Source organism: Morone saxatilis, unplaced genomic scaffold (assembly GCF_004916995.1).
Source record: "Morone saxatilis isolate NCDOM2014 unplaced genomic scaffold, NCSU_SB_2.0 Contig5, whole genome shotgun sequence".
Classification (NCBI taxonomy): Eukaryota; Metazoa; Chordata; class Actinopteri; family Moronidae; genus Morone; species Morone saxatilis.
In genome coordinates, this window is record NW_023340095.1 from 21,506,046 (window position 1) to 21,520,269 (window position 14,224).

General features: G+C 40.3%; 1 protein-coding gene across 1 annotated transcript in view; it reads right to left on the minus strand.

Moving 5' to 3' along the window:
* LOC118338910 (radixin) overlaps positions 1 to 14,224 on the minus strand; it is a gene marked incomplete in the record, with an annotated part of 39,260 nt that overhangs the window by 2,998 nt on the left and 22,038 nt on the right. Inside the window, 11 exon segments of the mRNA XM_035676369.1 lie at positions 1,789 to 1,881; positions 2,267 to 2,427; positions 3,634 to 3,764; positions 4,899 to 5,062; positions 5,150 to 5,246; positions 6,301 to 6,448; positions 7,085 to 7,167; positions 7,747 to 7,898; positions 8,344 to 8,466; positions 8,852 to 8,947; positions 13,196 to 13,222. Coding sequence (XP_035532262.1) covers positions 1,789 to 1,881; positions 2,267 to 2,427; positions 3,634 to 3,764; positions 4,899 to 5,062; positions 5,150 to 5,246; positions 6,301 to 6,448; positions 7,085 to 7,167; positions 7,747 to 7,898; positions 8,344 to 8,466; positions 8,852 to 8,947; positions 13,196 to 13,222 — 1,275 coding nt within the window.

Consider the following 14,224-nt stretch of genomic DNA (forward strand, 5'->3'; position numbering starts at 1 on the left):
ACTAAAATGATATATCAGAGTCCTGTCCATCAGTTAATCAGTTTAGTGCATGTATGTATATATATATATATATATATATATATACACATATATATGGATCTTACTACAAGGTATGCAACTATAAAACTGCCTTTATTTAAAGACTTTAAAGTACTTCACAGTATATCATTTTTGTCCTGTTACATTGACGTGGCTTTGTTTGTCACACTATGCCTAGCTGTATGAAATGCATGCTTGTTTGAACCTGCACCCTAAGATTGCATCTTTTAATCATCTTTAACATTAATTTAAAGCTTTTACATTGAAGTCCCATAAAAAAGGGGGGAAAGCAGCAATTCCCAAGAATCAACTGCAGCAACTAACAAGCAAAAAATACTACTTTATTAAAAACCGAGCTTAACTCCTTTTTAAAGGCCATTAACCTTTATCAAACATTTCAGTAGTGTAGACAAACACACATTCGACAGTTTGCCTGAAAGTCTTTAACCTATTACAGTCAATATTTACTCAATATTACGTGCTATTTGGCACCTGGTGCGTGAGAGAGGGGAAGAAAAGTGCTTTCTGTTCTCTCTGCGGCTGCATCACTGACAGGTTTTAAAACTTGTTTTGCTGTTTAAGCTTTAATAACCACCGTGAGCTCGAGGGATTATATTAAATAGTGCACACAAGCATTGAATGACAGGAGTTGGAATTCTAGTTTAATTCCTCTTTGCTCACACGCTGAAAGTAAAGTGTTTTGCTGATATTCATTTATTCATCCATGCACTTGACATGAATAAAACTTGAAAATAAAAAATAAAAAACTTTTGGTCAGATTTTTAACCTCTTTTGCCTCGGTAACTTTAATTTAAAATGTGGAGGAGATGGATCTTTTCATGTCAGATGAGCATAAAAACTATTTTTCCTCCCATTGCCCTTTGCTCCAGTTGGGAGCATGAAGAGGGATTCATCTATGTAGCTTCTTGTAACTGTAACAGACGTATAGATGGGCTATAGAACGAGCTTTCTAAAAGGAGCTGTGCTGTTGTGCAATAAATGGTGCTAATGTGGGTCAGGTGTCCTTCTATAGGAAGCGGTGTGTCACACCTGGTGCCAATCAGCCAACCACTGCTTGTTAGGGGAACTGCTGCACTATTCAAGCTTTTACCAAACATCAAAAAGCATCAGCAGTTATAAAGGAGTATTTTTTATACAGGTTATTGCAGTCTGGGTGTTGCTGCTTTTACCTTTCTATGTGACTATTCTGTTTGTTTGTATGTCAAAGTTTTTGCCGACTCTGTCCTGGGAGGCAACTTGGTGCTCTGTCATCACTTTTAATAAACTACTAAACAAAGCCTCGGTACCAGCAGTTACTGAAAGAACCAAGACCACTGATACAGCTGTGCACTAGTAAATGTCTTGTTGTCTCCAAGCTGGGGATAATGTCAGCAACAGGGCTGCAGCTGTGCCCTGAGTGATTTTGAGCTGAAATTAAACATGCAGTTTAAATGGTTGCACGTCTGCAGGTGTTGTAAGAGAGGAAGCACAAAGGCTGCTGTTTATGCTGCAGATCAACCGTCATTCTAATGAAAATGTTTCTCTCCTTTTTACCATCTGTTTAGAATGTTGAGTTTCCTCTGCACTTCCTTGTCGAAGCTAACCGAGGGTTAGAGTTTCAGGTAACCTCCCTGTTCCAATTTCAATATTGCATTCTCAATATCAGAGGTAGTCACTAGTGCAGTGACAAAAACATGGACACACACACACACACACACACTTAACACGTATATACAAGGGTTACATTACTTTGTGCTGCCATTCATTTGCTTCATCTTCTTTTTTCCTCTTGGCCTCCTCAAGCAGAGCGATTTTGGCAGTGAACTCTGCTAACTCAGCAGCCTGTCGAGAATAACAACACGTGCCAGTAAAAAGTTACCAAACTGAACACAGTGTGGTGTCTAACCAACAGCGCCAAAAACCCAAAGGTTTCTGCAATCTATAGCAACATGAGACAGACAGAAGTACTGTAGCAACTTCTCATATTTGACAAACTGGTAGTTCTGCTTGATATATGACATTTTATGCACAGAACAACTAATCCATTAATGGAGAAAATGATTGACACATTCATTGTGAAAACAATTCTTAGTTAGCTCTGGGCGGGGGAAAAACTGGAGATCAAATAGTGCCAGTCCTACCAGTACAAAAGCACTAAAGTGAAGGAGTAAATGCTGGAGTTGGGAACAGTGGCTGTGATCTGTGATTGCTGTGTGAGTGCAGGTACCAGTTGCTCCTGGGTCTTCATCTGGTCCGCGGCCTGCTGGGCCAGCGCTGCCTTGGCCTCCTCCGCCGCCTGCCTCTCCCTCTCCAGCCGCTCTGCCTCCTCCTTTGCCCGCTTTCTCTCCTGCTCCAACTCCAGGGCCCTTCGGGTCTGCTCCTCCAGCTCTGCACATGTAAATACATGAGCCACATACCATCTTAAACGCATATGACTAAGCAGTCAAACACAATGCAAGACGATAACGCTGCATTATCTCATTGATGCTTGGATTTGTTAAAGACATTCAGGTGTGATCATTCTGTATAATAATGAGTTCATACATTTTGGTGTAATTTCTTTTAACTGAATTAATCAAAGTAACATTTTCCATTGTGCTAAAACAATTTGAAGTCTGTGTTGTCTTATTTATCTTCCACATTTAATAGTCCTACATTGATGCCAACATTAATTTCCAAGGCATTTCATCGTGAGCATTTCTTGTGCAGTAAATAATCGTGTTCACACATGAGCAAATCAATATAGAATACGTGGGATTTATAATTGGTCATTTTAAACTCCCTGACTTTTGACTGCTTGGTTGGATAAAAGTATCTTTTGTGCTGGTCTGATGTCTGATGTTCTTTTACAGGTAAAGACTGTGAACATCCTGTATTTGTTTGAAACACCCTGCATGCAGAGTTGAGGCTTTAAATCGAATCTTTCTCTAAATCTCTTTGTACAAAACTAACTTATGACCAGGGGCTGAAGGGTTATAACATGGTGAACTAGAGGTATTTATGTGAGGCAGCCTGCTGCTTCCTTGGAGCTGGTCCTAAAACACTGAGCTGTTTAGACAAGGTAAACAGGACACCTTTCAACTTTGTGTAATGTTGAAGAATGCAAATAAGGGGCTGTAAACATGCAGGGTTGTTCAGTTTGGGGGTTATAAATTGTATTTTAGGCCTGCATAGTTTTTCATTTGTACTGAACTCTCAGTTTCATTACTTTTCATTGTGACCTTTTGGATTTTTTCCCCCCACATGAAATATATATAAAAAAATAGAATCATGGAACTCTAACATGTATCAGTGAACAATTAAGGATGGGGTGTCTTTTGATTTTTTTTTTTTTTTGTACAAATATGATGTCCATGTCTTTCTACAAGACCTGTTTTTTGCATCAGCGCACAAAAAGCTGAACAAGAACCTTGCCCAAATAAACTATTATCAGACACTAAGCAAATGCAACTCTGAATCCAGCTAGACATTCAATGCCAACTTTGGACACTGTTTAAACGCTCTTGAAGAAAGTCCACACTCTGAAAAACTTTCCTAAAACTCAGTTTGGTCCTCACAAAGATGGCAGTATGGGAGCTGTTGGTGCGGCCGTACCTTTCTGAGCTCTCTGCGTCTGCTCTTCGATCTGCCTCAGCCTCTCGATCAGCTCGTCCTTCTCTCGCTCTATCCGCTCCTTCTCCTTCTCTGCATGCTCACGCTTCTTCTTCTCGTTCTCCAGCTGCGCTCTGTCCAAGTAACACAGAAAACAATCACAAATGTTCTGTATCTGTTGATTGAAGATATACACCAAGAAATAGTCTACAAGGAAATTCATAGGAGGCTTTTATTGAGTCTGGTCTTATCAAGACTTTTTCCCAATGCCGTGTTAGCTGTTTTGTTTGCATGAAAATGTGTTAGCTGATTTCTTACAGTTTCTTGTGTAAACCCACTGATATGTATGCAACTTTTTCTTGTGTGTGACTTAATTGCAGGTATTTTATGGGCACTCCCCGCATAGCATTAAGTTTTCATGTCTTAACTTGATAAAAGTACAAGACAAAACTAACACAAATCAAACTACAGTTTCTGATTCCACTGGTATGTTTTTGAAATATTTTATTATTTCATATTTATCTAAAAGGGGATTGTTAAAGACTTCTCAAGTCAATGTCAGACCAAAGAGAATTAAGGTTGAGGACAAAGGAGAGTGACGTTGACATTTTGACATTTGATGCCTTCAAGTGAAACAAAACATGTGCATCCAACCCGCCCACGTACAAACAGAAATAAATACAGCAGCCTCAACACATTTAAAAACAAACATCACATCCTCTACTACACTAACTCATAGATATGAATGTGTTCAGTGCTCTTTGGTATGGGTGCAATGATTGCAATATCATGCAAATATATTTTTTGTACAGAACAATCTTAACATAAAAGGTTATTTTATTTAAATTGTTTCACTTCTTGTTACCAACAGTAAAACAAGCTATGTTGTGTTTGTTTTCTAGTGAAACAGCAGTTCCAGACCTAACAGATTCAGCCCTGCAGATGAGGGAGCATTTCTTTCAGTGCTGCACTGCCCCCTACTGCTCATAAAGCTTTATCAATGAACCTCCACTTCAATCAGCTAATATTTGTTCAGGGATAAAGGATTTCAATAGCCAATAAATGAGTCCAGTCATTTATGTGCATCCATTAGCTGTACCCGCCTATCCTTAAAGGGGGGCGTGGGGGGCTGGAGCCTTGCTGTATGCTTGTTGTTATACCAGTTACACAAAAAACAGGAAAACCATAATTCCCAGCAAAGTGAAAGAAAGCTGGTGCTACCAGACTAACTTGTAGACCTGAATGAGTAAAAGCAGCGTATACTGTACCTCTCCATCTGTTTGTGGTGCTTCTCCTCTCTGGCCTGAGCCTTCATCTGCTGCACCTCGATGGTGTCGGGCTTCCTCCTCCTCATGTACAGCTCATGGTTTCCCATACATAACGCCAGGATGCGCTTGTTGATCCGCAACCGAGGGGCGTAGAACACAAAGTCCTGGAGAGACACAAAGGATGGACATGGCAGCGTAAAAAAACTTATTTTGAACAAACATCATCTACCACACATCATTCCAACACTTACTGGAGCTTTCTTGTCGATAGGCTTGATGACGAACTTCTTGTCGTTGAAGGAAATGTTTCTGATCTCACTCCAGGGAAAGCCGATCTTTGGTGACAACCTGAGGTGGCAGTGACAGGATTTTTAATTAACAATTTAAAGAAATGATTTATTTCTGAAGTCTTTGTCTATAATCTTTCACTGACAGTTTAAAAGCACGTGTGCATGCTTTGACTGTCTTTGAGGTTTTCTGAGTTCAAGCTGTTCATCAGCTGTTCTGTCCAACACCAAAAGAGGGCGTTGTTGTCAAACCGATGCAATCCAAGGTCACAGAGGGAGCTGAGTAAGTCTAAAGTTCATATTCTTTTACTAGCTATAGTGTAGCTTAAGTGGTCTCTGACGTAGAAGTCCCCTTTTTAATATTAACAGCAGATAATATTGTCTTGAACAGAATTTAATCTGGAGAAGTGCAAGACAGAGGGGTTAAAAGTTCTGAGACCTGCCACAATTATTATTATTATTATAACAATCATATCATTTTATAAGAGATGTCTTCCTCCAAATAAGGTTTGTTGCACTGAAGTTGTGACCTAACTGTAGCAGAGACTCTTCCTAAAATAAACTATGTGAATGGTTGTTGACAGTAACTTCTCTTGTGGTTTCATTTTCTTCCTCTTTATTTTCAGTTTTCAGTTTTGATGAGGTTCTGTTCACATCAACCAGAGCAGTGGTTCTCAACCATTTGGTCTCACGTTCCCTTAAAATGAAGCAACGTCTACTTGCAGCCCCTCGGGGAGTCGTGAGCAGCTCCTCCAAAGAGCGATTCTTTTCAGATTGTTACATTTGTTCAAAATGAGCTCTAAGGAAAACGTTTCAATAATTTACAAGAAAGTCAAGTTAGTCAATATATTTTTGTGCAGTACAATGAAGTTTTTCTTGGGACCCCTCTGCTTTCTTTTGCATTCCTTGGAGGGGTCCTAACCCCCAGGTTAGGAATCACTGTATCAACCAGATCAAATATGGTGGCAAAAAATCCTGTCAAAGTGTAAACTTTGTGTTACTGATTATTGTTAAATATTAATTATGGAACTCTAATCAATGAATCTAAGTAACCTATACAACTTTTAAAGTATGTAGTCTTCGTGTGTGTGTGTGTGTGTGTGTGAGTTGGTTACTTGTCTTCGTGCTCGTAGATGTTGAGACCCAGGGCGTCGACTCCCAGCCACAGTTCTGTGCCCTTCTTGTTTTTAATTTCAAAGTAGTTGACGCCGTACATCTCCAAGTCCTGAGCTATCTTAAGGTACTCCATCATCGCATCCTCCCGCACGGCACGCACGCACAACACACCACAACACACAACACACAAACCACACAGTAGAACATTCGATGAAGACTCAGAATTTGATGATGATAGATAGATCAGCATTACATGTGTAACACGCAGTTGGCCAACCCAATTCTGAAATTATCCTGTATGGGGGATATTTAACCAACCACAAGATCTGTAGTGCCCATAATATGTCATGACTTAGCAGCTACATATGTGTGGAGATCCATTGGGTAGTGGTTCAAAACAAACTCTGAGCCTATTCACGCTATCCTCAAGTCACACACAGCGCATATCAGGGAGACAGTCTGGCTAGTAGACGGTTCTTAACCTTGGTCTTCCATAACAAATTAGAACGATGTTGGGTGCTCAGTGTTCAACCTTTATCAGCTTGCTCGGCAGTTAGTCTAGGTCAGCCAAACAGTCAGAGTGGAGGACAAATTAACAATAAAGAGGTAGAGACTGTGACCTGCTTTAGGTTTGTAGACAGCGTCACAGTGGCAAGGGGGGGAGGCACTATACCATTGCAGTCTACTGGAAAGAAGGAAAATTCCTTCACAAACATATGAACAACATTAAACACACACATACAAAAGGACATGTCTTCCCCCCGAAACAAACACACATTTACCTGAGCATGCCTCTGTGTTCCTCATGCCAAGTCTGTATTCTGTCCTCCCATTGCTCCTTTGTCAGCTTGTGTTGCTCCAGGACTCTACAGGACATACACACACACACAAATAAAGAAGGAAAAAGCAGAACAAATATATATCTATAAATGATAAATAAATATATCGATACTACAGTAGGTTCTCTCTGTTTGACTGAAGCTAGGCTGCTGATCATGACCGCCCTGAGATTAGCGTGCTAACGATAATGTTTTCCCCAGGATAATGATGGCCTCCCCGTACAGGTAATTCTGTGACAACACAGTCATCTATGATACCTCACCATATTAAATATTAGAGGGTGGCTGAAGAGGTAGAGCTGGCCATCTATTAATGGCAGGGTTTGCGGTTTGTTCCCCAGGTCCCTGTGTCCAAACGTCAAGTGTCCTTCTGCAATAAACTAAACCCCAAACTGATGGCCAGACCACAGAGCAGCTCTGCCGCAATCTGTGTGTGTGAATAGGTGATGGAGGGGCAAATTTTAAAGCCCTTTGTCAGCTAAGGCACTATTTGTGTAAGTTAATGTTGTTTTCACACTTTTAGTCTGGGTGTTATGGAATCAATTATATCATAATTGCAGGTCCTCACAAGTATAGACTAGTATAGTGTGTATGTATATATTGTACCTTTGTGGCAGTAGTCGGTCGGAGGCCAGGTAGCCAGGCTTGTGAATGTCCTTGTTGTAATCTCCATACTTGGCCTGGACAGCGTAGGAGGCCACCAGCACGGCTGTCTCTGGGGGGCAGTAGTTCTCATCATTCAGAATGGCCTCCTTCACCTGCAGGGAGGGTAAACAAATCATAGAGATACTACAGGAAGCAGCAGTCACATCTGTCATTATGTTGGTTATATTTTGAGATAATTTGGATCAGACATCAATAGCTTTATGATTAGAGACTATACATTTTCACTTTTCTTTTATTTGACAAATTTAAACCAAAAAAAGCTGTTTTCTAGATTCTGTTTAGAAAAAAAGACAACTTTCCCCAACATTAAAGGTCCAGTGTGTAAACATTTAGGAGAAATCTACTGGCAGAAGCATGGAATATAATACTCATAGGTATGTTTTCATTATGTATAATCACCTGAATATAGGAATTCTAGCTTTGATTACCAGCTTTAAATCACAGCACAATGTGTACAATTGTGTCATTATCATTTTGATCAACCTCACCACCATAAAAAATCTTGGCAGGCTCAGTAATCTCTTCATCGTACAGTACCTGCAGGAAGAAGAGTTTCTGTGTTATCTCCTGGATGAGTTCCTCAGAAACATCCTCTGGGAAGAACTTTGCTCTGAACTTAAACTGCAGAGGATTCTCCTTTTTCACATCCTGCTGGGTCACCTGCAGAGAACACCCACACACAACATTTCATTAGTCACCCCCTGCCTTCACATGTCTTTACAGTATGTAAACATATAAATAAGTACTGAGGAAATTAAACTGTGTCCCTTTAAAAACAAGTTTAAAGAGGCATAAATGCATTTTACTGATGCTGTTTTTAGGCACTCAGCTCATACCAAACAGAATAATAAAGTAAGATTATACACACAAGTTTATTTCTAGGGCTTTCTAGCATGATAAAGTCTTAACCACAGGAGGATGACTGTTTATAGGCTTTCATAATTTCAAGCTGCAGGGAATTAGTTTATATGCATAAATGATAAAATCAGAAATAAAGAGATTGGTCACATGGGCAGAAAGAGTGGTTGTGTTTAGGGTCTCTCACCTTCTTGTTGAGCTTGAGCCACGTGACATAGCCTTTGCTGTCTGTGTACTGCAGGCCAAAGAACCAGACCTCCCTCAGACCCACTGTCTTCACCACCTGAAACCATACAAATTATGTTTATTTTAAGCAGTTTACAGCTGGTACCAGACAAGCTTTGCTAAAGGCTCCAATAGAACATTTCTAGTGGGGTTTTCTACAGATAACCTCAGTAGAACAGAGACTTTGTTTTCTGCTTAATTTGAAAACTGTGTGGACAGATAATCATTGGAAATCTAGTGAGGGAAACCACAGTTGCAACGCTCAGTACCTGCGACATGAGATAAAGGCAGTTCATCATCTCAATGTTGGTTTTATACACACACAAAGGCTGAATATTACACCAAATCAAAGGAGAAGAACATCACGCACACTGCCAAATGGATGTGAAAACCAGGACAATGTATATGGACAGCAGTGATTGCAGAACATTTAATTCCAGAACCCACTCCATGCTCCACTCTTCCTGGAAGACTTTCCACCAGATTTCTGAACCTGGCTGCAGGGATTTGCTCCCGTTCAGACACACAGAGCATTAGTGAGGTCCAGCTAGTGATGGGAATTCCAGCTCTTTTTAGTGACCCAGATCATTTGGCTCAGCTCAGCAATAAGAGTTGGCTCCTTCCACTCCCAAACGGCACATTTTGACCCATGATCAGCATGTGTGCATATATAGGCTATCACTTAAGTAATACAATGTAACTGAAAATGGTATTGAGCGTTTTATTTATATTGGACATTCTGTATGTTGGCGACAGGCGCAACATACATCTTACCATGTTTGGATCTTAATGTTATTACCAAAGTGAGATGTTTCTGGATTGTATTTTACATAGTAGTCTACGTTATAGGATCATCCTATTACTCTGAAAAGCAATCGGCCCTCAGGTGGGGTTCAGCTCCCATCGATCACTCAGAGGAGCTGAAGGACTCATTCACAAATGATAAGGTGATATGGTCTGGCTCACAGTGTGTGATCATCCTACAGGTGTTAGATAGTGCTGAGGTCAGAGATCTGTGCAGGCCAGTCAGCTTCTTTCACACCAAACTGGGAAAACCATTTCTTTATGGATCTGGCTTTGTGCATGGGAGCGTCGTCATGTCCCAAACTGTAACCACGAATTTGAAAGCACACTAAAATATCACTGTATATACTGTTGCATTTCGCTTCATTGCAACTAAAGGGCTTAGCCCAATTGTGCATAAAATTATGACAACGCAGTTTTTCACTTACTTTTGGCCATAAGTGCGTTTAAATTTAGATTTAGTTATCTCTGATTTATTGATGTTGCCATAAAAAATGCACACACGTTCATACAGACTAACAACAGTAGGAGATCCCATCTCCTGGGAAAACTTCTCTAGAACTGCATGTTAACAGTTTTATGTTGCTTCTTCCATTCTCTCTCTTCCTTTCTCTTTTCCTTTCTCTTTTCCCCTCACTTTTAGCTTAGTTTTCCCTCCGTATCCTCTCAAACATGCTCACATGCTTTGTCATTCACAAAGAGAGAGAGAGAGAGAGAGAGAGACCCTGAGGGGATGTGAACGCTTACTCAGACTCTAATGTGATTTACACAGTCAATACAGCAGCACTCACTGCCATATAACTAACTCTCTCTCACACAAGGACATGCTCCCCTAAACACATTAATACCTATATGTGTCCAATAATCACAGACATAAACAAATGCAAAACCACACTCAAACACCCATCCAAAAACAAACACACACACACACACACACACACACACACAGGGCCTCCAGTGGGGCTGGGAATGCAGTATGCAGAGACAGCTATGCGGATGCTGAGCGCTCTGCATGCAGATTTAGAAGTGAAACCTCAGAATGCGGATAACTAATTTGGGAAACGCCGGGTTGAGAGAGAGAAGGAATAATAGGAGGAAGAGAAAAGAGGAAATAAGGAAAACATAAAAGGGACAAGTGTTTTCATCTCCTATGAAAGTAACGAGATGAAAACACTTTAAAAGGGTGTGTGATTTCAGAGTGTTCATGTTCATATGCAGGCTTACATGTTTGTGTTAGTTTGATTATAAAGCTTTCCTACCTCTCTAAGGCCTTTTATCTTTGTGTGTGAGTGTGTGTTTGAGGTAGCGTAAGGGTGTTTATATTTAGCAGGACAGCCTCTTTATCAATGGAGCCCTCTCTCTTCATTCATGTGAATCTGCACCATTTCAAAATGAAACCGCTTTCAGGACAACTGAAGGCTGCTTCTTGCACGACTCATTATCACAGGACTCATTCGCTGTTGGACTGTATGTGACCTCGACACACAGCAGCTGGACGATCACAACAGACGCACAACACTACACAGTGCAGGCTGAGGAAGAAATATTACAGGCTGAAGCCGATCGGTTTTCAATACGTATACTGAGGCGTTGGGATCACGTCCAGCATCAGTAATGTATCCCATCTCACTTCTTTGCTTGCTGCATTCAGTCTGTTCTCGTAAACTTGTGACCTCCCAAACACGTCACATCATTTTAACAGGAGCCATTTGTGTGTTTTGCTCATGCTGGAAATCATTCTGTGTCTATTTGGGTGTTATTAATCTAAATCTATTTTTAGCTGATGATGGACATGTGAAACTTGACAGCGTCATCCACCACTGAGGTCTATCATTACTTCTACACCTGTCAGCTCTCCTCTCCATTCTCTCTTAGTAGTCAGTGGGCCCACTCACTCTTCTCTTTCCTCAAGCCCAGTCTGGTTGGGATTAGGGACTGCAACTAATGATCATTTCCACTAGCTGTTGATCCGTTGATTCTTTTTCCAGTTGATTAATAAATCATTCAGTCTATAAAATGAAGAGAGAAATTACTAGCTCCCAGTGCCCAGGATGATGTCTTGCTTGTTTAATCCTCACATTTTAGAGAAGTCACATTTTCTGTCAATTAACTTATCAATTTATTTTTATTCTTATTATTTATTCTTCTAGTGGACAGTTCTTTGGGTACTTGTTGCAGTTCTTTGTATAATTAAAGGTTCTTGATTCTTATTTGATGGTCAGTTATGGCATAAAATGATTAATAATGTTATACCATCACCCACCCACCATCAAACAAAAAGCTTTTAAACATTGATAACTACTGAGATGGAATTTTTAGCTAATTAAGTAAAAAGAAAAACAAAGAACCTGCCAGAGGCATTATGTCTGATACATCAGTCGTGGAGTGGCCGATCCCCCATAAGTCCACACACACTTGGAGGTGAGTGACCCTCTTTAACCATCCTCCGGACAGATACAGCTCGAACAGTTTGAAGCATTTCCACTATAACGGCTGTTGCTGCTGTTGAAAATGCTTGTTTTGATAATGTTATTCATTTTGTCAGAAATAAATTAAGGTCTGTGCCACTTCGCTAAAGTAAGCTAACACATGGTAAGGAGTTGAAATGGGCACTTAAGCTTCATAATTACCTTAATGCTAGTTTTCATTAGCGTTAGGTGAGGTTTGGAGAGTGCTAGGACCATCATTCAGAAATGTGCTAAAGTTGGCAAGCTCACTTTAAAACACAACTAATTGAAAAGGTAATCTGATTACTGATCATGAACATAAGCGGGCTAAATTTGACCTAGCAAAGTGAACACTCCCTCTAGTTTACAGAATAGAAATAGTCTAGGGTTTTTAAACCACATACACTCCCTCCCCTCATGATTTAATCTGACAAGACAGACATATTGTTACAGAAATACAGTCCAGTACAGCCTTAAAAGCTATTCTGTGATTTGATGTCATACTATAAAGCAGAAGACAGGCAAAAGAGCAACAACAAAAAACAGAAAACAGAGATGGTCTCTTTCATTCTGTCTTCCTCCCTCTATGTCACGACAACCCCCGGCAAACCTCAGAGCCTGACATGAAACAATGCTGAAAGCTGCCCTTTTACTTCCCAGACACACATTCACACACAGACCCACACCATCCACCCAACACTTACATCCACTGTCTCCTAAACGCTCCCAGCTGAGACAAAGAGCACTCTGTGTGTCATCTTTGTACAGAACCAGTACCAACCCAAACCCAGCCAAGCACCAACTGGCACACACACACACACAAGTTCACTTTCAGCATTGCTTTTCATTAGTAATGGATAACAAACAATGTGATTCTTCCAGCAGGTCACCCAGTTCCCTCTGATGTCGAGTTCTGACGCTCTACTTCCATCCAGTGATAGATGTAGTTTTGGCCTTTTCTCTGCTATGGAAGCTTTTGTCAAAAAACATGTATCTATATATGTGTGTGTGTGTGTGTGTGTGTGTGTGTGTGTGTGTGTGTGTGTGTGTCTTACCTGGTCAAACAGCTGTTTGCCTGTCGTTATCCATTCGCCTATTGTACCAGTAAGGCTTGGCCATGGGACAGCAAGTCACAAACAGGTACAATGTCTGGACTCAGTTGCAGAAGGATTATAAAAAAAAAGGAAAGTAGATTATTTCCTGTGTTCAAATGGTCACAATGAAGATTTCATTTAGAACTTTGGCATGTACACTACAAAACTAGTGTTCAAACCTTCGTGTTTCTGAACTCATTTAAAAGCAAAAAGTGTTGTTAGCTTGGCCACACTCAGAATTTAGATGAAAAGCTGGCCCTCATAGCGAGTACAGAAGACGACAGAGATAGTCGATCAAAAGGGGATAAGGGTGCACATCTAAGGTCAGTCTCTCTTTGGAGGCATTCAGGAGTGTCTGCACCTGTTGAAACAACGAGAAGTAGTTGCAAAGTAAAGCTTGATAGGAGAAGTTCAAACCCTGCTTGCTTTTAACACCTTTAACGAACCGCTGTTCTTGGAAGTGGGTTGTTTGTTTTTTGTTTTTCGGATTATGGGTTTCATTGAAAGTTCTGGGGAAGTTGTAGGATGCAGCCTCTCCAGTAATAATGTCCGGGAATGTTACGGGGGGAGAGGATATTTCAGACAAACGACAAGAACAGAACCAACAAAGGACAAATATTTTGTTTGTTTTTTTTAATGTTATTTGATGTGAATGCTTGTTGCCCTTTTTTATAATATCCAACAGTGCACTAGCATTGAATGACAGAACATGTAATCATCCACGAGTTGGCATGAATAAACATTGGAAATACATGGGGGAGACTGTGGTCAGATTATTATTGTAAGAGCATTTTTTAATCTTTTCTTTGTCACACAGCGAGGGGAAAAATAGACTTTTCTCCTCAATGCTTTATAGTCTGGGCAGTGTTTTTTCTGGTTTATTAAAGTGATTTTCTACATAAAGCAATCTCAAGTAATGTCTGTTGTTTTGGGATTCCGGTTTTTTAGCCCTTATATATATATATATAACGTGTTATTATGTCGTGTTTG